The sequence below is a fragment of the Microplitis mediator genome, chromosome 8 (assembly GCF_029852145.1).
Source record: "Microplitis mediator isolate UGA2020A chromosome 8, iyMicMedi2.1, whole genome shotgun sequence".
In the NCBI taxonomy this organism is placed as follows: Eukaryota; Metazoa; Arthropoda; class Insecta; order Hymenoptera; family Braconidae; genus Microplitis; species Microplitis mediator.
In genome coordinates, this window is record NC_079976.1 from 16,531,810 (window position 1) to 16,558,892 (window position 27,083).

The window sequence follows — 27,083 nt, forward strand, 5'->3', positions numbered from 1 at the left end:
ATAAGGATATCCTCATGAGGTCCTGATTAGGAACACGTCAGGTTTAGCTGATGACAAATCAAATTTTTTTGAATGAGAATATCCTGATGAGGTCCTGATAACGAACATGTCAGGTTTGACCTAATAAGGCAAACCTTATATTAACCTGACAAGGTTCTTATGGTTCTTAAGGCAAATCAGGAAAAAATTTCAGTCAGGATAGTCAAAGTTCTCTATGTCTTAAAAATGTTGAAATCTGATAAAAACTAGACTTATTATAATATTAGGGCAAAAATAAGAACTATAGAAGGTTTTTTAAATTCACAATTTTATTATTAACAAAGTTTAAATGAATTGAACATATATGAAATTGAAAAGAAATAATTTAATTAATAATATTATAACAATGAACTATTTGGATGCGTTTTTTTATATTATTTACTTTTTCATTGCCCACTGGTCTTCTTTTCCATTTTTCATTTTTATAAATTTTAGTTTTATTATTTCATTTTTTTGTATATTAATATTTAATTTTTTTTTTCCGGCATTGCTGTTATTCTCTTTATTCTCTTCATCTATTTCTGTAAATATAAATTATTTATATTTATGTAATTTTGCAGCTTTCAATATGTATATTAGGGTGTCCCAAAAAAAAAATATATTTTTTTTTTTAAGGTCTTATGGGCTCAAAAGTTACTTTATATTATAAAAAAAATCCTCACCAAATTTCAGCCAGATATCTTTAAAATTGAGCTATCACAGAGGGGGGTCCCCTTTCCCATTTAAAATGCCCGCAAAAATTTTTAATTTTAGTTTTTCTTTATTAAGACTATGAAAAAAATTTTTTTCGAAATTCCACTTTAAATATTTTTGTAGGAAATTAAATTCTCTACAAAAAAGTGCGGAAGCATTATGTGCGTCAGACGAACTAGAAAAAAGTTACGGGACTTCAAAGATCAGCAAAAATTTAGTTTCCTCAGTGTTACATTTTTTTTTATTATTTTTCATTTTTATTCTATCGAAAAATTTTTTTTTTCAAATTTTGAGAAGCACGTTCTTGTACGAAATTTAATTTTCTACAAAAAGTATCTGATATGTTATGTATATCAAATGTATAAGAAAAAAGTTAAAGGGCTTTCAATATCGACGAAAAGTTTAAAAAATATTATTTTTTTTTTTTTATTCCCACCCAACATTCGAAATTTTAAAAGTTGTCGACATTGTTATATTGCTATAATTCAACACCACCTAGCGGTATAAATAAATACTAATGCATTTAAATTTAAATAATCCTGGAATTTAATTGGTTCATTTCTAAAAATTCCACCTAGCGGTAGATAGTGGTACATATGCATTAAAAATTTGAAAATATTAAAATTTTATTCGCTCATTTCAAGAAAGTAGGTAAATGTACTTAAACATTTGCAATTTATCATTAATATTTGAAATTAGTGATTGAAACCAATTATCAATGAACTCCCAAAAAAAATTAATTTATTTAGTAGGTTTTACTACTAGCAAAATGAGTACACGTAAGTTACCAACCAATCGACAGGTAATGAGTCTTTTTTTTTATAAATATTACAATTTGAAAAAAAGTATTCGACAGTGTGCAAGTGAGGTTATTAATGATGTTAATGTTATTTGGAAGAGTACTGGGATACCAGTAATTAAAAACTACAATAGCATTGTAAAAGTCGAAGCATTGTATAAGAAGTGGCTTAATTTAAGTAAAACCTCGAAGAGAAAAAAATCACCATCACAAAAAAAAAACGAAACGACATTCTCAGAAGCATTGGATGAGTTATTCGATATAAGTCTTAAAAAAAGTTTAAGTTTACTGCCGGACGATAAAAAAATTATTTTGATCGATTCCCAACAACAAAAACGAAGATGTCCAATAAATTTAGATCCAAAAGTAACTGTTGAAGAACCTACCGAAGATGATGTTGAAGATGGTACGATCTAATTTAATTAATTAATACAATTAAAATTTAAATAATTTATAACTAAATTTTGTTTATGTCATTTAATCTCGAGTAATTGATTTTAATTATTTTTAGAGTTAAGCAGAAGTCTTTCCAATGTTACCGTATCATCTAAGAATTTATCTCTTTATCTTTCTACTGATTCTGAAAATGAATTAAAAAGAACGGCATCAAATTTTGAAGATGAATTATCTCAATATTACAAACCAAAAAATAAAAAAATAAAATTAGTGACACCACTAACAGCGGCTGCTATGGATGGTACAAAACTAAGCTATCGAAAAGCTGCTCATTTAACAGCTTCTTTTGCTCAAGCTCTTAACGTCGATTCTGAGAATCTTAGTTTCAGCAAAAGTTCAATTTATCGACATCGTGTAGAAGCACGAAAGTCTATCGTAGATAATATTAAAAACAATCAATCTATTGCTAAGTGCCTAATTCTGCACTGGGATGGAAAAATGGTTCTTGATAATGATAAAATGAAAAAAGTCGATCAATTACCAGTCTTAGTATCAGGATTAAACACTGAAATATTTGTAGGTGCTCCAAAATTAGAATCTGGGACTGGCAAGCACCAAGCCAATGCAATAATTAAACTGTTAAATGAACAGCAGCTTGGAAATCGCATCAAAGGTCTTTGTTTTGATACAGCAGCAGTCAATACGGGTAAAGCAATATTCTTTATTTTTAATTCCTTAATTATTTTTTTTTCTCCATTTATAATATCATACATTTTACAGGTCATCAGGAAGGAACATGTTCGTATTTGGAGCAACATTTAAAAAAAAACTTATTTTATTTTGCTTGTCGCCATCACATTTATGAACTTGTACTCCGTTGTGTAGTGGAAACCTGCTGGCCAACAACATCTTCACCGAATGTATTAATATTTAAACGTTTCAAAGAAAATTGGCCTAACATTGATAAAACACAGTTCGAGACTGGATTACATGATGATTTTATTAATTTAAATATAAGAGACCAAAGAGAAGAGATTTTAGAATTTATTTCACGCCAAAAAAATGTATTATTATAGTTGAATAATTTTATTTTATTAATTTTTCGTACATTTACTTAATTGCTATCGTGTTTAATTATCACATAATTTTCAGACATATCAACCACGTGACGATTATCGAGAGCTACTGGATATAGCTCATATATTTTTGGGAGGTGGTTTAGCTCACAGTATTATATTTAAAGTTCCTGGAGCAAACCATCATGCTAGATTCATTTCGAAAGCTATATACTGTCTCAAAATATTTATGTTTAAGCGTCAATTTAGTATGTCATCAAAAGAAATACCTAAATTACGAGATGTATGCTTATTTATAGTTAAGATTTATCTAAGATCATGGTATACTTGCCCAAATCCTCTAAAAGCTCCCAATCAAGATCTTAAATTTTTACAAGACTTGATAAATTATAAAAATACCAATCCTGAAATATCTAAAGTAGCTGCTATAAAGTTTTCTAGACATTTGTGGTATCTGTCTGAAGAACTTTCTGCCTTATCATTTTTAGACAATTCTATTCCATTGGAAATAAAATTAAAAATGGTACAATCAATTAAAACCAGAGAAAGTGTCACAAATGAAAAAAGAATTAAAATTACTGAAAAAGATTATGATTCAATTTGCAATAAGGATATAAGTGATTTTATAAGCAAAAAATCTATGTCATTGTTCGAGCAATTTGAATTATCAAGTGATTTTTTAAATGTCAATCCTGAAACGTGGCTAAATAATAAAAGTTATAATGAATGTTTAATGATGCTGAATAATCTTAAAGTTGTTAATGACATAGCTGAACGTGGTGTTGCGTTAATTCAGGAATATAATAATTTTGGTACGAGAGATGAAGAAGGACAACAAAACATTTTTAAAGTTGTCAAAAATCATAGAGCTGCATACCCTACTTGTAACAAGAATGAATATTTGAAGTCCTTCAATAATATACTTTAATATTTGCGTAAAAATTAATATAATTGCTTACAGTTTACGATAAATGTAAAAAAAGTTTATTATTTTTTAATAAGAAATAAACTGAACTAAGCAACAGTAATTTATTTAATTTTTTTATCTATACTTTAAGCAATTCAGTTGTTTTAAGATTGTTATTCTCATAGAGAATTTTATTCTATGAGGATAAATCCTGTAAAAATGAAAAAAAAAAAAAAACAACTTTCTTTGGTCGAGTACAAAAAAAAAATTAATATTTTTTAAACTTCTCGTCGATATTGAAAGCCCGATAACTTTTTTCTCATACATTTGATATACATAACATATCAGATACTTTTTGTAGAAAATTAAATTTCGTACAAGAACGTGCTTCTCAAAATTTGAAAAAAAAAATTTTTCGATAGAATAAAAATGAAAAATAATAAAAAAAAATGTAACACTGAGGAAACTAAATTTTTGCTGATCTTTGAAGTCCCGTAACTTTTTTCTAGTTCGTCTGACGCACATAATGCTTCAGCACTTTTTTGTAGAGAATTTAATTTCCTACAAAAATATTTAAAGTGGAATTTCGAAAAAAATTTTTTTCATAGTCTTAATAAAGAAAAACTAAAATTAAATATTTTTGCGGGCATTTTAAATGGGAAAGGGGACCCCCCTCTGTGATAGCTCAATTTTAAAGATATCTGGCTGAAATTTGGTGAGGATTTTTTTTATAATATAAAGTAACTTTTGAGCCCATAAGACCTTAAAAAAAAAAATATATTTTTTTTTTTGGGACACCCTAATGTATATCCCTGGTAACAAGTGATGAAAAAATTTTAAACTTGGTCAGAACTTAGTTACTTGTATGATGTTTAAACGGGTGCAATCCAAAAATTTTTAGACAGCTATTTTCTTGCTTTTACATTCGAAAATATTTCATTTTTTTTTCTTCCAATTTTTGCTATTTGTCAACGATTAAGGAAATAGTTGATGATTTCGGGTTTTTGTATAGGGTTTGTCTGTCATTTTGGAAATTATTGATTGAATTTACCTATTTTTTAAATTTTAAATTGAAAACTTTTTACTTTAAATCCATTTGTTTTTAAATATTATAGAATAAATATAAAATTACTCGCAGATTTCATCTGTTATTATAGTATATTAATTAAATTGCAGTAGAAGATATAATTTTTAGATCATCTATTCATGACTAAATGCTAAGCTGTTTTGAATCTTTAAGGAATTCTTTCCTATGATCAATATTTTAATAATTTTAATAATTATCCAACGCTTTAAAACAGCTTCAGATTTTGTCATAAGTATATAAAAGTATTTATTAAAAATTATATGTTCGGATGCATTTTAATTGATATATATACCATAATAACAGACAAAATCTGCAAGTAATTTTATATTTATGCTATAACATTAAAAAATAAATTGATCTAATGTAAAAAGTTTTCTATTTGAAATTGTTAAACTAGTTAAATTTGATTAATAAATTTTAAAATTTTAGACAAAACTCATATAAATAACAGAAATGATCAAATATTCCTTTCATTGTCGACAAACAGCAAAAGATTGTAATAAGAAAAAAAAATGAAATTTCTTTGAGTATATAAGTAAGAAAATAGCTGTCTAAAATTTTTTCGATTACTTAAGGAAGTACTTAATATTAATATTAAGGGCTCAAATTTCAACCAGTGTCTTCTTTTATCCTACTGAAACTTTTGAGTGTGTGTCTTTGAAAAAAATAAAAATTGTCGATTTTTTTGAATCGGTCTAAGCTTTACTTATACTTTTATATGATTTACTTTTCCCGGGAAGGTACACTACCGATCAAAAGTATTTGGCCACCTGCATTGTTCATTATATTCGAAACAATACTTTTATTAGGTTTCATTGTTTGTACCTCACTGCTAAATAGGTATTGTTATGACGTCTAATAATTTGCTAATAAATAATTAAAATTATTATAAAATCGTTTCATTTATTCAAACTTTTACAAAATACTTTTTTCTAAGAGGCCAAATACTTTGGAGCGGTGGTGTATATTTGTGATATTTATTCATACCTTCAGACACTGTATCCGCACTCGTCGAAGGCATGTCATTTTTTTTTTCATTTAAACCGTAGTCATGCGCTTTTCCTATCACTACTTCTGTTTCTTTGACTTCTTCTGTTTCAATTAATTTTTCTATTTCTATTCCTTCTTCTCCGATATATACTAATTCTTCTCCGAATTCTTCTACTTCTTGTACTAAGCAATCTTCAGTCATGATAATGCCATGAGAAGCAAATGCTACAATAATAATAATAATAATAATAATAATAATAATAATAATAATAATAATAATAATAATAATAATAATAATAATAATAATAATAATAATAATAATAATAATACTAAATACAAATAGATACAGATTTGTGGCTGCAACACTAATTGTTCGTGTTAATACCTGACTAGAATATTTGATAAGGACCTGACGAGGTCCTTATAAGGTTAACCTTATTTCAAATAAGGTCCAGATCTGGATGTAACGCTTAAGACCCATGTCCTTATCAGGATTACCTTATCAGATCCTTACCAGGATATCCTCATCAAATCCTTTTCAGAGTTGCCTTATTAGTAATTATTTTTAAAAAAATATTAAATTGCGGAAAAAAAATAAGAGAATTTCAATTCGATCGGGAATGTTATAGATAAATTGTATTAAGAGCATTAATTAGAGGAAGTTAACATGTTCTTTATTAATGAAAAAATCCCGATGGCTGCTGAGCTCGAACCTGCGTCCTTCCGATTCAAAGTCCTTGATGCTATCCACTGCGCTGACATACATATGTGATTTTGTAAGTGTAAATATTATATTCATTATGATGTCAAAGAATAACCGATAAAGAAGTAAAAAATCCGTGCTGCAATGATTGACGTGATTTTCATATAATATTCTTTTATACTTTGTTTAATTTTTAGCCTGTTAATGAAATATTTGAAGGGATCGGATAACTTGTTTTTGAATAAGGATATCCTGATGAGGTCCTGACAAAGAACTTGTCAGGTCAACCCGATAGCAAATTACTTTTTTTTGAATAAGGATATCCTGATGAGGTCATGATAAGTAACTCGCCAGGTTTGCCCTAATAAGGCAAACCTTCTATTAACCTGACAAGGTCCGTATGGTATTTCAGGCAAATCAGGAAAAAATTCTAGCCGGGAACGGGAATAGATTTACGACTGCAACAGGAATAACCTGTGGCTGCAACACGATTTTGTAGCTGAAACATGGCGAGCTCTGCTGCAGCCTCAGGCTATTCCTGTTGCAGCAATAAGCTAGTGTTGGGTACCTTCTTTGATTCTCCGTATAATCTCGGCTTTCACCGGAACGTCTTTATCATCTTCATCATCATCATCATCTGCTTCATCATCTGTTTCTTCCAGCTTTTCTTCTTCATCGTCCATATTCACCTGCTCTTCATCATCCGATGAATGTTGTAAATTTAATTCATTGTCTATTGAATCTCTATTTTCTATTTTTTTGTCATCATTTTTTATTTCTCCATCATTTATTTCAACAGCTTCTGTACCATCTGTATTACCTACACACAGTAAAAAAATTTCGTATTTGTGGAAAGAAAAAAATCTGTGTTAAAATTTGTATGTTAAAATGTAACTAATAATTACACTCACTTCGACGGAAAGTTATAAGTTGCGTGGCGAATTCCAAGAATTGACTGGGAGAAATGAGGCCCGAAGTCAATTGGCTGTTTAGATCTTGGATCTTTGAGGACTTGCGGCGATTTTCAATTTGCCCCCGTTGCGGTTTTTTTAATGCCATTATGGCTAAGTATTCTCTATAAGCAATGTTTTGCTCTTCGACAATTTTTGCTGAGGAAATACAATATCGTTAAAAGAAATTTAGGGAATGTATTCAGTGAAGAATAAAAAGGGGAAATTATCTCCCCATACAAACACAGAATAAAATTTAATTTTAACACGATAAAATTAAAATTGCAAGATAATAATATAACGTATACCGTTTTCGAATTCGCAACGGAGACGCGAACAAATTCGGTAAATCGTATGCGGTCACCCACGTGTGTATAAAAAATTATAAATTTAAATTCAAAAATAAAAATAATAATAAATATGATTTAAATTAATGTTTAAATCAAAATAATAAATTTTAGACGATCAGTAACTAATTATTGTTGTGCCTGGACCAGCTCTTCAGGCTGGGTTAGTGCACGAGGGCGCCAGCCCGTTTTTACTAAACGGACAAAAATGTCCGCAACGACTTAAATTCAAACTTAAACTTAAATAATCATACTTATAAACTAATTAATTTTGACTAAATTAAGTCGTTACGTGACAATAATTATCTATAAATTAAGAAAAGAATAACTACAGAACAGAAATTCCCTTCACTGTAAGAAATTTTTTGGATCCGGTGTAGTGTAAATGTCTCGGTGTCAAAATTTTGGTGTGAATATTACACGAAATTCGGTGTTGAAATTAGGCGGCATGAATTCAAAATATTTACACTGCCAAACGTGTTAACGTATCATTTTCATGATAATTATGCGTTCAGAAATTAAATTCAATCATATAATATTTTGAACATTTCCCGTATGAAAAAACTTTATATGTGAAAAAATATACTTTAAAATATATGAATATTATAATGTGATATATTGCACAATATATAAAATAATATTTATATTTTTGCCGTATTAATATATGGTAATATATTGAAAAAAATATATTGCTACAATATATTAATTATATATTTATCAATATAACTTTTTTACGTATGTTTAGCATATATATCTTGGTATGTTTTATTATACATTGATATTTTGTATTGAAAGTAGGATATTTATTAATATACAGTGTAATGTATATTTTTTATATAAGTTTTCCAGTATATTACAAAATATATGGTACTCCATATATTTTGCAGTATATAACGTCCAATATATTGCAAAATATATAGTACTGTACATATTTTTCGTACTGTGGTTACAAAATAAAAACCATGCATTTTAGTTTGTAATTTTCATTTCTATGCTATCGGGCAGCTTGTCAAAAAATATCGGTATATAAAGACTATAATTTTCAATATATCGAGGAAAATATAATTTTTAATATATTGGAAAAATGTAACTTCAATATACCGTAAACCATAGATTTAAATACATAAGTTCTTCCATGTATGATCAATTATATACAGACAACATATCACTAATTATATGAGTCTAAAAATATATAAATTTTATTATATTATACTTTATAAATTACATATATACCATCCATATATGACAAAAATATATTGAGCATTATATGAGATAATATATGTAGAGAAATGTAAAACATTATATAAAAAGAAATATATTATAAAAAATATATATTCTAATATATGTAAAAAACATATATTCATAAATATATATATTTTTGCCGCTATAAGGGAGCCTGGGGCACGAAGGCCCCCTGGGGTACGAAGGCCCCCCTCAAAATTAGGTAAAAATTTTTTTTTTTATTTTTCGTCAAGTTATGACCTCTATAATGTTTTTATCATATTTTAGGCCAATATGTGATATGTAGGGTAAAATGGACCACTCGAAAAAATTATTTTTCTTTTTCATTTTCCGTCAAGTTATGACCTTTATAAAGTTTTTATTATATTTTAGGTCAATATGTGATATGTGGGGCAAAATGGACCACTCGAAAAATTATTTTCCGTAAAGTTAATTTTTTTGTTACAATTTTTCTTTTTTAGTGGTCCATTTTACCCCACATATCACATATTGGCCTAAAATATGATAAAAACATTATAGAGGTAATAACTTGACGGAAAATAAAAAAAAAAATTTTTTTTATAATTTTTTGGAGAGGGGGTCTTTGTGCCCCAGAAAAAAAAAAATTTTTTTTTTTCAATTTTTTGAAAAATTTTGACTGATTCTTCCGAAATAGACGGAAAATAATGAATTTGATGGTCAAAAGCCACAACAAGAGAAAACCGGCTTAAGGAGGCCTTCATACCCCAGGCTCCCCTATATTTATCACATATTCACCATATATATTTTTATATATTTCTAACAATATATAGGTTTTATATATGAAATATATAGGCGAATTGAAATAGTTCAAAAAGGTCCATGATCGTCAATTATGTGATTGATTGCAGTGTATATCAATTTCGAAAGTGTTTTATAACGTTCTCTTCTATTTCACACTACCCACGGCGGAGTGTGGTTAGTGTCAAATAGCCGTTATGGCCCACCGATGGTGAAAACTGAAAATAAAATAATAAACAAAAGAAAACAAAATCCCTTGGAGATGCCCACGATCCCCACTGGATACCCGCATGAAAAAATATATACGTGACATATATGTGATATATGCAAAATATATGTACGCAAAAAAAATATACGTCAAATATATTTTCAGTTATATGTTGATATAAATGTATGCATGTATGATTTCATAGATGTCAGGATATACCTGGAATATATAAGAAATATATGCAGACATATATTTTCTCATATACGTCAATGTACATGTCTGCATATATATAAAAATGTACGAAAGTATATATCTCAATATATATATCAACATATATGCAATTATATATCTCAACATATATACAGCTATATACATTCACATATATATTAATCTATATAGAAACATATATATTTACATATATGTTCATATATATGCAAATATCTGTTGACATATATGTCAACATATTTGTTACAATATCACAAACTTACATGAATTTTTTTTTATTTTCAATACCTGAAATCCCTAGTGGAAATTTTTCGGACTTGTCTCTGAAAAACTCTGAAAAAGTCTAGAGAATATATGTGGGTATACATACAAACATATATGAAAAAATATATGTCTGCATATATTTTTATATATATGCTCGTATATACACAAATATGTAAGTCAAAATATATTTAGTATATATGTAAAAATTTATGTAAAAATATATTTTTACATATATATAAACATATATGTAAAAATATATGTTGGCGTATATGTAAAATATATGTGACTTATAAATGAGCATATATGCAAACATATATGCAGTCTTATACATAAACATATATTTACACATATAAGTAACCTTATATGCGCACATATAATTTAATGCAAAAAAAATATATGTCAAAATACATATTTCTATATTTGACTTATATTTGACATATATTTATGAGTATATTTTTCACATATATATTTTTCCATGCGGGATACACAGCTCTTCTCAGGCTGGGTTAGATAACCGAATCGGGCGCCAGTTCGTGTACCCCCACGAACAAAATATACTCAATAATAAATAAATGAAATGAAAAATGAAAATGAAGTAATAAAATCAGAGAGCAGTTTCAGGTGTTGGAAAAGGATAGCAAGAAAGAGATAGTATGCAATAAATAAACAATAAAATTAAATCTATCCCAGGTTGGTAGCCATTTAACAACCCGATATATTTTAAATTATAATGTTGTTTCCGCGGGTGTTAACAATAACCATAAACAAATAATAATAGTCCACTTCAACATAAATTCTTGACCAATGGTCAAATAACGCAAACAAAAATTGTACCAAATGTACGACTGGATATCACTCGCACGTGACATCAGATAAATATAAATAATTATAAATAATAATTATGGTGCACACAAATATAATTTTTATCACAAATTATAATCATATAATACGCATAAATATTTTAAAACGTTGAGCAACTGTAACTATTTACCACCAATAGTAGTAATCGCTGATAATACTCGTAAATAGTTACAGCAAATAATCACCAGTGTTTATAAATAATAATATATAATTGTAAAACAGTCAACGCAAAATAATACTGAATGATCACAAATAATATTTACCAATATAAATATTTACCGCAAAATAAGTGATCACTGATAATAATATAAAATTCTTAACGCAAAATAATAAAGAAACCACTGATGCTATATAATTAATCGTAAATTATTTCTCAAAATAATAAATACCGATCGCAAATAATAATTTACATACGAGTAGATATTTACCGCAAAATAATAAATACCATAAATAATAATTACCAAACAATATTATCGCATCAAATCATAAATGTTTCTCAGATAATAATTAATCGATTGTAAATATCTACCCCAACTATAATGAATCGGTCCCAATAATACTCAAAATATGATAAATAATAAATGTAAATATTATTAATTATTTACCGCCAACACATATACGGTCACTAATAATTATTATATATATAATACCAAACATTACTTTCCAATTTTGAGTACATTTCCGCTGGGACAAACAAGTACGCAATATACATATATTGAAATTTAGTATTACTATTGCTCTCTCTCTCACTCACACGTGAGAGTTATACGAATGGCCACCGACGCGGGACAAATTACACGCCAATGTATCTAGCACAAAGGTACTTACAGTTATCGTCGTAATATAGAACGCGTACAGGTTCCATTGGTCTCAATAATATGTCAACAATGATTATGGCAACACTAAACCAATTTTACTTCACAAAATGGCCAATAATTTTTATAAATTTCACTTATAGCCAAATGGCGTCTCAATAAATATATTCCACAGCAACAGCAACACACCTTGCTCTTACAAGTGATTATCCACGTCTGACCACGGCAGCACGTGTTTCTCGCGCCGGCACTTCGGCCGACGCCATCTTATGATTTATCTCACTCAGACCAATGGAGAAATATACCTGTCGCATGTTAATTTTCCCTCTAACACCAACATGATGCATGAATTGTTTTAGTGTAATTTGCCCAATCCCGACATTAAATGACCATTCGCACATTTCAGAGCCAATTATCCATATCATTTACAGGTAAATCCCGCATTGATTTATTTATAAAGCCAGTAAATTTATATATAATAAATAATAAATTTACTGACGCCAACTGTTGCGTTGACGCGCATGCGTCAACCAACCAAAATAATAATAATCATATAAATAAATACGCAATTATTTATCCCAGCGTCTATAAAATCCATTTATCCCTTTATAAAATTCAGTAAATTTTACTGATTCAGACGCAATTTTTACCTAGGAAATCAAACAAATAATAACGACACAGTAAATAGAATAAAATAATACATAAAATTATAATAATAATAATAATGATAATAATAATGATATTAGAGACGTGTTGAGCAGCGTGTGCTGCCATCTGTTGCTCACCGACTGTGATGTGAGACTGCCACGATATTTAAATATCGTGACAGTTTTTTATCTTTAAATTGACGATGGAAACTGAATTGATAAAACTATCATCGGGTTTGAGCGAGTTATTCTCAAATCAACCTTTGATGAAATGTACAATCCTTTAATAATATTTACAATGACTTACAATAATATATATAATAAATATTCATAATGATAAAAATTTTTGAACAAACTATTAAATAAATAAATAATACAATATACTTATTAATTAAGAATTAGAGTTAAGTAACTAAACATATCCAATGATCAATCGTTGATTATTCGATAAAAACATACTGAGTAACACGCAAATGGCATAAGAAAAATAAATTACACCGTGTTAAAATTACACAGATGGAAAACTTATACCGAGAGAATTTTACGCTGCCATTCCACCCTACACGGCCATGTAAAGTTCTCGGGGTCAATTTTTATAACAGAATTTTTTACACTGTATTCTATATTATTCATGTATTTTGCACGTTAAGAAACGTAGTTTCGGTAAAAATCTTATTTAAGTAGGAAAATCGACTATACAGTAAAGGAAAAATGAAAAAATTATTGTACGAATTAGTCGATCTCCCAGAGAGGAAAGTACGACGGGCCCAGGCTTGGCGCAGGCTTGGCCGAAGTATGTAAAACCTTGGCCCAAGCTTGTAAGCCAGCCTTGGCCCAGCCTTGGTAGGACTCTGAAATGATAACATTGGGCCAGACCTGGTTGCTAGATCTGGCCCATGCTTGGTTGCCAGTCCTGGCCCTGACTTTTTTGCCAGACTTTGCCCATGCCTCGAGGAAACGAATAAATTTAATTTAAAAAAAATTTTATTATTATTAACTTCGTAGAATTTATGATCATTAACGTTTAAACTATCTAAAGGAGGTAAATGATGTGAAAAAAACTCGGTGAAAATTCTGCTGGGCTCCGGGCGCGAACTGCCGTCCTTCTGATTGCTGGGTCCGAACAATAGCTACTGGACGAACCTACTAATGTTGAACTGATACATTTATATGATCTACTTATTAAACCATAGGCATAGCCAAACTTGGGTAATTCTACCTTGGCCCAAGTCTGGGTTGCCATTGGACGGCCAAGGCTAGGTTACCCAGTCTTGGCCCAAGTCTGGCTTGCCATTGGATGGCCAAGGCTAGGTTACCCAGTCTTGGCCCAAGTCTGGCTTGCCATTGGATGGCCAAGGCTAGGTTACCCAGTCTTGGCCCAAGCCCGGGTAATCATTGTAACGGCCAGGACTGAGTACCCAATCTTGAGCCAAGCATGGGCCAATATAGATGTGCCAAAGCTAGGTTCCCCAGTGCTGGGCCAAGTAGGGCCCTGTCGTTCAACTCTGGCGGCTCCTGCATGGGCTACTTTTTCAAATTATTTGCATAGGGGATTATCGCAGAAGAGCAAATTCAGCTCACGAATTATCCGGGCTTTTGTCTTTAAAACATTTGCTTGTAGGGAAAAATAGATTCAAGTAGAAAAATCGATTTTTCTGTAATCAACAAATTAAAAAATTATCGTACAAATGAGTCGATCTGGTCTTTGGAGAAGTGTGCATAGGGAATTATCGTAAAAGAGAAAAAATAGCACACGAACTATTTCCGTTTTTTTCGTAAAATCGCTTATTTATAAAAAATCATTTATTTTAGTAAAGAAATCGACATTTCAGTAGACAAAAAATTACAAAACAATTAAGAATTGTTGTACGAATGAGTCGATCTAGTTTTAAGAATAGTTTGCACAAGGAATTATCGTAGAATAATGAATTTAGCACACAAATCATCCGTGCTTTTGCTTTTATAAACAATTTGTTGTAGGGAAAAATTTATTGAAGTAGAAAAATCGACTTTTCAGTAGACGAAAAATAAAAAATCAATGTACGATGGAGTCGATCTAGTGTTCGAATATTTTGCACAGGGGATTATCGTACAATACCAAATTCAGCACACTAATTATCCGTGCTTTTTTAGTAAAATTACACGGAGAGAAAAAAATGGGAATTTTTCCAATTTTTTTTGGGAAAAATTCCTTTGGTGGCATTGTAAATTTTACTATACCAACATGTGCATTGTAACTATGTCACATAGTGAATTTTGCTTTGTTACATACGAATTATTCCTATATTGACAATGTAAATTTTCATATATCAACATTGGAAAAATAACTATGTTATATTGGAACCATCCAATGTTAACATGGGAAATTTTCTTGACAAAATTCCCATGTAGAGATTGAAGAAATTCCTGTGTTAACATTGCTGGAATTCCTCTAATGACATAGGAAATTCTTCTATGTTAACATGAGAAATTATTCCCATGTTAAGAAAGTAGAAATTCTCATGTATGTAAAAATTAAAGATCTATAAACTGATGTTTTTTTTTTACGTAATTTAATAAGTAAATCAAAATTATTTAATTGAATTGATGATTTTATCCTGTTGAAAACACGATGTAATTAATTTTTAATCGAATTTATAAATACATTTGTTCATTTGTAGGTGAGAAAAATTTTTCGAAAACTTTTAAATTATATTTTCGTAAATCTTAAAACCTTCACACATCTCAATTCTATCGATTTAAGGCCTAAGTGATAATAATGACCAAAATATTTGGTATATTGTTGATTTTAGCTTCTTGTAGACTTTTCCTATGCAGCATAACAATTTTTCCTATCTTGACATGAAAATTTTTCCCATGCCAACATGGATATTTTTATTATGTCAACATAGGAATATTTACTATGTTAACCGAGGAATTTTTTCCTTGACAACATAGGAAGAATTTCCATGTCAATATAGATGAAATTACTTCGGTAACATGGAAAAAATTCCTATACTGACATAGTAAAAATACCCATGTCAATAAAGAAATTTCAGCAAAATTAACAGAGCAATTTTTCCATGTCTACATGGAAATTTTTCCAATGTTAATATAGAAAATATTCCTATAAAATGTGGGTAAAATTCCTATAAAAAATGGTTATTTTCTCATGTTTCCCTAGTAAAATTTTCAAAGTTGATAAAGCAAAATTTGCTATGTCAACAAGGGAATTTTTCCTAAGTAAAATTTGAAAAATTCTCATTTTTTTCTCTCCGTGTACTTTATTGCAAGGAAATATTTATTTAAGTAGAAAAATTGATATTTCAGTAGACGACAAATTGAAAAAAGTATTGTACGAATCAGTTGATCTAGTTTTCCGAATAGTTTGCATAGGGAATTATCGTAGAATATCAAATTCAGCACACGAATTATCCGTGCTTTTGCCTCTAAATCACTCGGTTGTAGAAAAATATTTATTTAAGTAGAGAAATCGACTTTTCAGCAGACGAAAAATTAAAGAATTATTATACGAATAATTCAATCTAGTTTTCCAAATATTTTTAATAGGGAATTATCGTAGAATTTCAAATGCAGCACATGAATCATCTGTGCTTTTGCCTTCAAAACACTTGGTTGTAGGGAAAAAATTATGTAAGTAGAGAAATCGACTTTTCAGCAGACGAAAAATTAAAAAATTATTGTTCGAACAATTCGATCTAGTTTTCCGAATAGTTCGCCGAAGGAATTTTCGTAAAAGACAAAAATTAGCACACGAATCATCTATGCTTTTGCCTTCAAAACACTTGGTTGTAGGGAAAAAATTATTTAAGTAGAGAAATCGACTTTTCAGCAGACAAAAAATTACAGAATTATTGTGCGAATAATTTTATCTAGTCTTCCGAATAGTTTGCATACGAAATTATCGTAGAATACCAAATTTAGCACACAACTTATTTGTGCTTTTTCCCTAAAAAAAGTTTAGTTGTGAGGGAATATTCATTTAAGTAGAGAAATGGTCAATTCATGATTTTAAAATTAAATATAATTTACTTTTGTTTGGTAGACTTACACAGTAAAAAATTTTGTGTATCTGTGTTAAAACCGGTCCGTGTTAAATTTTTTGTGTTGATTATTTTGTGTCAAATCAACACAATTCTCTGTGTTACTTAAAAATTTTTAATCGATCTACCATTCAACACTTTAAAAGTGTTACCTCGTACAAAAATCAATATTATCAACATTTATTAAGTGTTATTTTAAAATCAACACAAAAAAAGTGTTGAAGCGACAGTTGAATTGTGTTAAAAAAATGTCTTTCTTCTATGCGGGAAGCATCATTAAGCATCAGTTTTGTTTGGTTAGTTATTATTTTTGTGACATTGATTTGATTTATTTTCAATTAGACATAAAAAAATACAGTCGACAAAGTTCATGATTCGTATAGTTAAAAAAAAAAAAAAAAATTGCATCTGTGGCTTTTTTACTTTTCTACTTGCGCACATTTTTATTTTTTATTTTTAACTTCTTGCTAAGAAAATTGTAAATTTTCAAAAATTCGGGAAGTTATTGTTTTCACCCCGATTTTCGAAAATCGAGTTTTCATCAGATGTCGACGTTTTGAAGTCCTAGGAAGCTATTCTGACTATTTTCAGAGTGATGTCCGAGTGTATGTGTGTGTGTGTGTGTGTGTGTGTGTGTGTGTGTGTGTGTGTGTGTGTGTGTGTGTGTGTGTGTGTGTGTGTATGTGTGTGTGTGTGTGTGTGTGTGTGTGTGTAAACTCTTTGTAACTTTTTAACTAATAAACCGATTTGGATGGTTAAGGTGGCAATCGAAAGAGCTTGTTGGCCGTCAACTTTCCTGAAAATTTCAGATCATTTAATCAAGTAGACTCAATAATATTGGCGAATTACGAAAAAAAAAAAATTTTTTTTTTTAGTTTTTTATTGATTTCTCAGAAACGACTTGAACGATCGACTTCAAAATCTAATCAGCTCTAGAATTTGATAAAACGCGTGGATTGCCGCCTTAGCCATCTCAATCGGATAATTCGTTCGAGAGTTATCGCGGGAGAAAGAAATGGTTAAAAACAGTTTTTTGCAAATATCTTTGAAACAACTGAACTAAACAATTCCAAAATCTAATCAGCTCTAGAACTCAATAAAATACGTCGATTGCTGCCTCATCCATCAAAATCGGTTAATTCATTCGCGAGATATCGTGGGAGAAAGAAATGCTAAAAAACGGTTTCTTTCGAAAACAATGGCATACAAAAGTAATTTCGAGCTCGAAGAGCTCGAAAATGTATTCACAACAATGTTTTCGAGCTCCTTGAGCTTGAAAACAGCGGGAAGTTTTAGGGCTGGCCCGCAGGGTCAACCGATAGACAGATTTTTTTTTTCGTAATTGATTTGTTGATAAAAAAATTCAAAAATTGTTAACTGTCTGTTAACTTTAGGATCATGTTTACTATCAGAAAATAGTTAAATGTTAAATAATAATTGTTGACACTTTTGATAACCTAAAAATAATTCATGGTACAAAAATAAAATGTAAAAGTTAACATTTTTTTTGTGTCGCCATTAACATTTAAAAAGTGTTGAAGTTATTTCTCATATTACTCGAATTGTGTGTTGAAATTTTAACACAAATTTTGTGTTGAAATTCAACACAAACAGTCTGTGTTGAAAAATAACACAAATATTGTGTGGACCGTTTCTAACATACAGATTGTATTGATTTTAACACAGTATTTTTTACTGTGTACACAAAAAAAAAACTATAAAGATAACGTTTATTTACTTGTAAATTTCCAGATTGACGGGTGTTTGCCAAACTTGGAATTGAGGTCACGGTTCCACGACTCGGTGGCATTATTAGTTTTCCGTTTATTGTGGAATTGGGACCATTCTTCTGGAGTTCGCGCTTTTATCCATTGCTTAATATAATAATTTAAAAATCTCTTCATTCTTTTAAACACTTCGGGGTTGTTGATTTTCCCAATAATTCGGCACAGTTGGCCGGGTATGTAGGTCGCTGGTAGATAGGCAAGAGCCATTAACTTTCTCAAAATTTCTTCAACTTCTTTTTCGACGTCATCTACCTCAGAATTTTTTTTATATTTTTTAGAGAGTGCACCTAGCCTAAATGCGTTTTTGGTGAGAGCCTAAGGAAAAATATGTTGATTAGTGCATACCCGGGACAAACAAATCATACAGATATGCACTCATCTTAAAATTAAGGACTACAAATATCCTAATGCAAAAAATAAAAGGACCGAAAAAATTATAGAAATGATTTTTGAGATTCTTGGAAGGCTGTATCTTTGTGAAAAATAATCGTATCGAAATTTTAAAAAAAGCATTTAAATTTTTGAAATCTCTAGTTTCAAGATTTTCTCACCAAAATTTTTTTAAGAGATATGGTTATCACGCAATCATCAGAATTACCGCAAGACAAAAATTAGAACTCTAAAACTAGTATTCTATCCGTATTTCTAAGAAGCAACAATAAAATTCTAGCATAACTACAATAATAATAATAATAATTAGTACTTGACAGTAATGAAACAAACACAGTTGGATTCTGACGTCGGGAATAATTTTTTTAATGGCATTCCGACTGGCCAATTCAAAATCCAAATGAACTATTGGCTGCAGCTCTTTTATTTCAGGGCAAAGTTCATTAAAAAGAAATTTAAAAACTTCCTCATATGCAGTTGTTTTTTTAGATTTCATGAGGACATACATAAAAGCCACTGCCTGTGGTTAAAATTATGTACAAATTTAAATTACTTAATAGATTTGTATGTAACTTGGCTGCAAAATGGTAGTTTATCAACAGTTGCGATGTTGCGACATAAGCTTTAGGTTGGTGAGGCGTGTTTATGAACATGAAAGTGTGACGCACGAGCTGAAAGAGTTAAATTACACGAGTCTTCGTAGAGAAATGTCTGAAATCTGTGGCAAATGTCGTACAATCATGAACGCCTGAATCACCACTTTACAACCAAGTTGCATAGAATTTTTTTTTAAAACATACACGGAAGAGAAAAGTAGGCGCTGCAACACGACAAAATCCTGTTGCAGCAACATGATTTTCATGTTACAGCAAGAGGACACATCCTATGAGAGGAACAGGATAAAATCTTGTTGCAGCAACAGGATTTTTCCAGTAGCATGAATAAAATAAGAAACGAGTTTCATGTATCTTTTTTTTTCAGTATAATTAAAGTCAAAAATTAGTAAAAAAATTAAGCTTGAGAAAATATTAAAATTTTGAAAAAATTCAAATTTATAAAAAAAATTTCAATACTGAAAAGAAATTCAAATTTTGAAAAACAATTTAAATTGAAAAATTGGGATTTTTTTACAAACTTAGAATTTTTTTTTCAAATTTTGAAATTTTACTATACTGATAAAAAAAAATTGGTACATAAAACTTGTTCCTTATCCTATTGATTCCACAGGAAAAATCTTATTGCTGCAACAGAACTTTGTCCTGTTGCTCTCACTGGATGTACCCCATTGCTGTATCATGAAAATCCTGTTGCTTTAACAGAATTTTGTCCTATTGTTTCCAAAGGACTTCGTCCTGTTGTAACAATTACTTTTTTCCGTATACTCGAGATGTAACAAAGTATAATATATATAATAGGGTGGCGCAAAAAAACCGACTATTTTTTTTTTTTCAATCTCGCATGAACATTTGTTGGTTTACGATGTTTTAAGAAGCCTCTCCACAAATCAGCTCGATAAAAAATTTTTAAGAGGTCGCTCACGAATTTTGAAAATATCGAAAATGATCGAAAGTAGGATTTTTATTAAAAAATTTTTTTTTTTCTCGTGGCAGCAATAGTTTATATTTGTAAAATCATGACTATGCTGAAAATTTCAGCCCAAAATTTAAATATTTAAACGGCGCTCAAGAATTTTGAATGTTTCCGAGCGCAGTCTCTTGGACGTTTTTGAGCGACCCTTAAATATTAATAATAAAGCTTCTCGATTTTTTCACCATCAATTTGCATGACAATGAATGGAAATACAACCCGAGAAATAGAAATAATAAGTTATTTACATACTTTTTTATTTTTTAATTCAATTTGTAGGTTTTTTCGCTTATTCAAAACTGACCGAATTTCATTGTTTAAGACTGTTCTGTATATTTTTGGTTATGCAAAAGTTATATTTAAGTGAAATGACAACAATTGAGTTATAAAAACTAATTCAAACTATTAATTACATATTATCAGTTAATATTCGAAATTCTTGAGCGCCGTTTAAATATTTATATTTTGGGCTGAAATTTTCAGCATAGTCATGATTTTACAAATATAAACTATTGCTGCCACGAGAAAAAAAAAATTTTTTAAATAAAAATCCGAATTCCGATCATTTTCGATATTTTCAAAATTCGTAAGCGACCTCTTAAAAATTTTTTATCGAGTTGATTTGTGGAGAGGCTTCTTAAAACATCGTAAACCAACAAATTTTCATGCGAGATTGAAAAAAAAAAAATAGTCGGTTTTTTTGCGCCACCCTAATATATAAGTGTAACAAAGAAAAATTCTTTAAGCATGGAACTCACTTGGTTTCCCTTATATATTTGAACAGTCATGAACTGACGGGGTTTAATAGAGTTCGGAATTATGTTGAAGGTCGAATCAACTGAAAATTCCAAATCCCCTTTCTCAACATTCTTGAGGGTCATTTTCATATAAGGCAAATCGTAAAAAATGACCGACGTATCATCATCAGAACCAACTTTCTTGACTTCCAACCTTCCATTGTTGTAAGCCAATAGAGAAGTCCATTGATCCTGAGTCAGATACTCGGCATACTCCTCGAAATTTTTGGGTTGTGGAGGAACAACCTTTCGACGGGCCCTGTGCATGCTTGTCTTTTTAGTATCATATGACACAGGCTGAGTCTTGGGATGTCTGTATTGAATTTAGTTTAAATTTAAATATTTGAGAAATACAGAAGTAAATTTTTTTCGATTATTTTAATCCTTATGAAATTTAGATGATGAAGTTAGTACGATAATTACTTAATTTATACACTAACGACAGAAAATTAAAGGAATAGAAGGATTCTACTAACTTTAGAGTGATTTTTGATGAACCTGAAGTTTCCAACGTTGCTATCCAATTAAAAAAATTTTTTTCTAAAATGAAAAAAAAAAATATGCCCTCCTAGAATTAAATAATTTCATATAATTGGTCTAAAATTCATCACCAGCGTAGCCTAGTCACTAAAACACCCCCATAACCACCATAAACTCATGGTTTCCCGTGATTACCGGTGATAAAAATTCTAACTGATCATTTCGAGTTCCGTGTGCCCTCTGTGATTTTGACAGACTCGTAGAATATTTTTCCACGATAATCACGAGATAGCACGAGTTTATAGTGGTTATGGGGTCGTTCGAGCAGACGGATTCTTATGGTGATTTTTTTTTACACTTTCTATAGTATTTTGAAGAGTCTGTGAAAATTACAGAGGGCACACGAAACTTGAAGTGATTGCTTTAAATTTTTTTCCTACGATAATCACGAGATAGCATGAGTTTATGGTGGTTATGAGGGTATTTCAGCGACCGGGCTACGCTGGTGATGAATTTTAGACCAATTCTATGAAAATATTTAATCCTAGGAGGGGATATTTTTTTTTTCATTCTAGAAAAAAATTTTTTTCGTTGGATAGCAACGTTGGGAATTTCAGGTTCATGATTTTTGGCTAGCTGTATCTTCGTGAAAAATAATCGAATGGAGATTTTAAAAAAAATACTTCAAAGCTTGAAATCTCTAGTTTCACAATTTCACAATAAAAATTTTTTTAGAGCTGCAGTTATCACGCAATCATGAGAAAAACCGTGAAAGAAAAATTTTCTGATTTTTTTTTTATTTACACAAAAAGGTTCACGGGCTAAAAATTTTTTCTTCCTTTAATACCCATTACAATTAAGTGCAACAGATTACTTATTTAGCTTTTTCAGTAAATCAATCGCTACTTAGTAAATATCGGTTGAAAGATTCATTTTGCCAGATTTTTAGTAATTTCATGTATGCCTAATAACCCTATTAGTCTACAAATAGATCCATCGAACCGTTTTTTCGGTTTAATTGATCGAAACTTTAAAAACAATGAATGAATTAATTATGTTATTGTAATTGTGTGATGATCATTGAAATGATTAAAGGTTTATGGGTATCCTTTGACATTCCTTACATTTTTGCGTTAGTTACTCTGTTAATGTCACACGAGAAAAAAAAATTGGTGCTGCAACAGAACGCAGTCCTGTGGGAGCAACAGGATTTTTATACATTTTTCATCTCCTAATTTTTTTTGTCTGTATCACGAAATTTCAAAATTAGAAACAAAAAATCAAAATTTGGAAAAAAATTCAAATTTGAAAATTAAAATTTTTTTTCGGTTAATTTTTTTTTTCGAAATTTTAATTTTCGTTCAAAATTTGAATCTTTTTAGGAATTTTGACATTTTATTATGTTGACAAAAAAAATGGTACATGAAACTTTTTCCTTATCCTATTAATTTAACAGGAAAAATCCTGTTGCTCCCACAGGATGTGTCCTGTTGCTGCAACATGAAAATCCTGCCGCTGCAACAGAATTTTTGTCCTGTTGCTCTCACAGCACCTGTTGCAGCACCTATTTTTTTCCGGGCAGGTGATAGAAAAAAAAGTAACGAAATTTTCCGAAGATTAAAAAATAAAAAAAAAATTGAATTTCTTTTTTATCTGTTCAAAATTTGTTAAATTTAAAATTTTTAAGGAAATATTATTTTTGCTGTAGAGAGAGGGTACAGACCTGTTGAGGGTATCATCAAATATTTTTTTCAAGTTTTCACCACTGTTAGACGACGACTTTTTTAGGTCGTGATGAAACGCACGATCGTCCGCCAAGGTCTCAACCCTTTCGTGATTATGCGTATTGACCACTTCTCCAATTTTACCGTCAATATCCATCGAACATCGAGCTGGACAGGGTAAAAATGGAGGAGTTGAAGAATACCTCCTGCGGTTCAGGCAATCGAGTAATCTATTCAAATAACGAGTATAAAAAATTCGATATGAGCTAATTTATTTTAGTATATTTTTTATTAATTAATAAACTTATTTATTTATCGATTTTTTCATTAATTTATTTTTGAATTGATTTACTTATTTAATAATTTGTTAATTTAATTATTTTTTTTATATATTTATATTTGATAATTTATTTATTAATTTATTAATTCACTTATTCATTTATTTATTCATTTACTTTTTTTTACCATAACTATTTGTTAATTAATCATTCAATATATTTATTGAGTAATTTTTTTAATCACTAATTTCATTACTTTTTATTTATTTATTTATTCATCTTTTAATTTTTTCAGTTGCTTATATATCAGAGAGGGAGGGGCGCAAAAGGATAAGGGACTTGCTTATGTATAAAATTTACTTACGCGATGGGTTTGTCTCCTCGCACGGTATAATCATTTATATTAAATGCATAGCCGTTAATTATTTTCTTATCGCCGACAAATAAAGTTTTTAATTTTTTTTTTACTTCGTCGGACACTTTATCTCGGCTTCTTCGGCCGGGTTTCCGACTTGACATATTTACAATTTAAATGAATAAAATTGCAAAAAAAATAAACAATAACAGAAAATATAAATAACAACGAATATGCAACGAAATATATATACAAATACAATAAACAATAAAACTGAACAATAAATTATAAAAATAAAATGATAAAAAAAAATAAACAGACTTTATTAAAATTTTTTATCGAGACGCAACACCTTCAGCACGGTTTGCAATTAACTGAATGACAGCATTAGGTAGAGACAGATTTGTTTATTTGTATTGCTAGGTAACGATTACTTATATATGAATATTCAGCAACAATTAACGAGATCGCTTGTTAGTGGCCTTCACTACTCGGAGCGTCGTCGATTTAAAAATTATTCAAGTAGCCCTCTCTCTTTCTTTTTAAATGTTTTTTTTTTTTTTAATTACCTATTCATTTCGTTATTTATTTACTCGTTTTTCAACTTATTGATTTATTGACTGATTTATTGACATTTTTATCCATTTATTTTTTAATCAAAATTGTTATTTACTTATTCATTTACTGTTTTTTTAATATACGAATTTATTTATTTATCTCTTCATTTATAATTTTATTTAATTATTTATTTATTTTTTTGTTATTTATCACATGATTTTTTTACTTAACTCACATATTTATTTATCTCTTTATGGAATGACTATTAGGGTGTGCCATTTTGAGGCGAATTTTTTTTTTCAACAAAAAAACAGGCTGAAAACTCGAGGGAAGGTAGGAAAAGAAGCCTGTTAAAAGCGGAGCTCTTAATATTAATATTTAGAGGTGCTTATTTCTAATTTTCCATTTCCCATTTAAACAACATGGGAAAAAAAATGTTTTATTTTTTAATTTTTGTAGCTCGGCATTCGCACCTCATATAAATAAGTCCATACCCTGTGGAAAAGGTCTTGTAAAATCTCATAAAAAAAATTGGGTATGAGAAAACGATCAGTATTTGTCCGCGAAAAATCTCAAAAATTCTTATACAATTATTTTCTCATAGATGGTGCATCAAAAAAAAATTTTTCTTAAAATTCTCATTTAAATGATCAGAATCTATAAGAAACAGAAGCTGTAATTTTGTGATTATAAGTATTTATAAGTTTTCGAAAAATGTAAAGTTTACAATTGCCTAGATTTTGGAAATGAATAAGATTGTATGAGACGATTTCTGAAGTAATCATATAAGATTTGATACTGATTAATCAATGTGAGTACAGTAATTTTCCATATAGTAACGAAAAAATTTATGAGATTGATTAAGTTATAGTTTCTTTAGTATTGATTAAGGTTTATATGCTACATTATTGAATTTTTTAGCATGAATTCAAAAAGTTTTTATTATGTATACTCAAGAATATTTGTATGAGTATTTACGCGGAAAATCCTCAGCAATGTATTCCCGAAAAATCTATGAAATTGAGTCAGTTTATTTATTCATCAAAAATTACTCAAGTAACCATTAATATTAAATATTAAAGTCATGATGTATTATAGGATATACTATAGTACAATCCAAAAAGGTACTTGTCGCTCTGTCAAATGACAGAGGAGTACTCGAACAAAATCGTATTGAAATTTGGAATATAACACTTCTCTAATAAATGTCTTAACAGGGACACTACAAGTCGTAGGCGTGATCTCGTGGCGAGCACCGAACTACTCCCGCTGCTGCTGCCTAGCACCGGTGACTTTCCCCTTCTCCATATCTCCGAACAGTTAAAATATTCAAAGTACAAGAAAAAGTGATTATATTAGTATTTTTGGTGTAAATTCTTATAAAAAAAATAAAGTTAAGCAATTATTTTTGAATGAATCTGATAAAATTAATATTTTATGTGAATGGAAATTATTTATAAAATCTCATAAGTACTCCATAATATTTTATAAGTAATAGCCTTCTAACTAAAACTTACAAAAACTCATAAATCACATAGCTTTTAAATTAAAATTAAATCTTTTAAGTTTTTACAAGTTAATTCGATTATAGATTTTCTTACTAATTCTCATAAAATTTTTATGAGAAAAAGGTCTGCATTTATCCATGTGATTCCTGATTCAGTCTCATAAAATTTCGAAGAAATAATTGTTAAATATTTTCTCATAAAATATGATTAAAATTTTATGATATTCAATAAGATATTATCTCCTAGGATAACTTTTATTAAAACTTATAAATTCTAAAAATTTCGAATAAAAAAATAATCTTATTGAAATTTTGTAAGTATTATAACATCGGAATTCGCCTGATCAATTCTTATTGAAAATACATTAGAATAAACTGTAACAATCTTATAGAAGTGAAAGTACTTATTCAATCTTATAATCGCTGGCGGAATTCGAGTCACAAAATCTCATAAATTGAAAAATCTTACTCATTCTTTTAAAAATCTAGTACGGAAATCATGATAGGAAAACATTAAAAGCTTTGACTCATAGATTCTCATAAGAATTCATATGAGAATTTTTTTCAAT

At 29.3% G+C, this 27,083-nt stretch overlaps 1 protein-coding gene across 1 annotated transcript; it reads right to left on the bottom strand.

The window, feature by feature from the left end:
• Positions 1-297: 297 nt before the first annotated feature.
• On the bottom strand, positions 298-24,830 carry LOC130673535 (uncharacterized). Its single transcript, XM_057478567.1, has 8 exons — positions 24,459-24,830; positions 23,816-24,046; positions 21,574-21,925; positions 18,790-19,153; positions 7,602-7,799; positions 7,259-7,510; positions 5,985-6,212; positions 298-560 (listed from the first exon to the last, which is right to left on the bottom strand). The coding sequence occupies exons 1-8, from the start codon at positions 24,611-24,613 to the stop codon at positions 418-420; spliced, it is 1,923 nt and encodes a 640-aa protein (XP_057334550.1). The 5' UTR covers positions 24,614-24,830; the 3' UTR covers positions 298-417.
• Between the last annotated feature and the right edge of the window lie 2,253 nt (positions 24,831-27,083).

Bases quoted from the DNA above. Each gene is read 5' to 3' on its own strand.
- LOC130673535 (XM_057478567.1), bottom strand. From the start codon at position 24,613: ATGTCAAGTCGGAAACCCGGCCGAAGAAGCCGAGATAAAGTGTCCGAC. The intron at 21,926-23,815 runs GTCTGTACCCTC...AATTCAATACAG, and splicing joins TTTGATGATACCCTCAACAG to ACATCCCAAGACTCAGCCTG. The intron at 7,800-18,789 runs GTAAATAAACGT...GTATTTCCTCAG, and splicing joins GTCAATCTGGAAATTTACAA to CAAAAATTGTCGAAGAGCAA.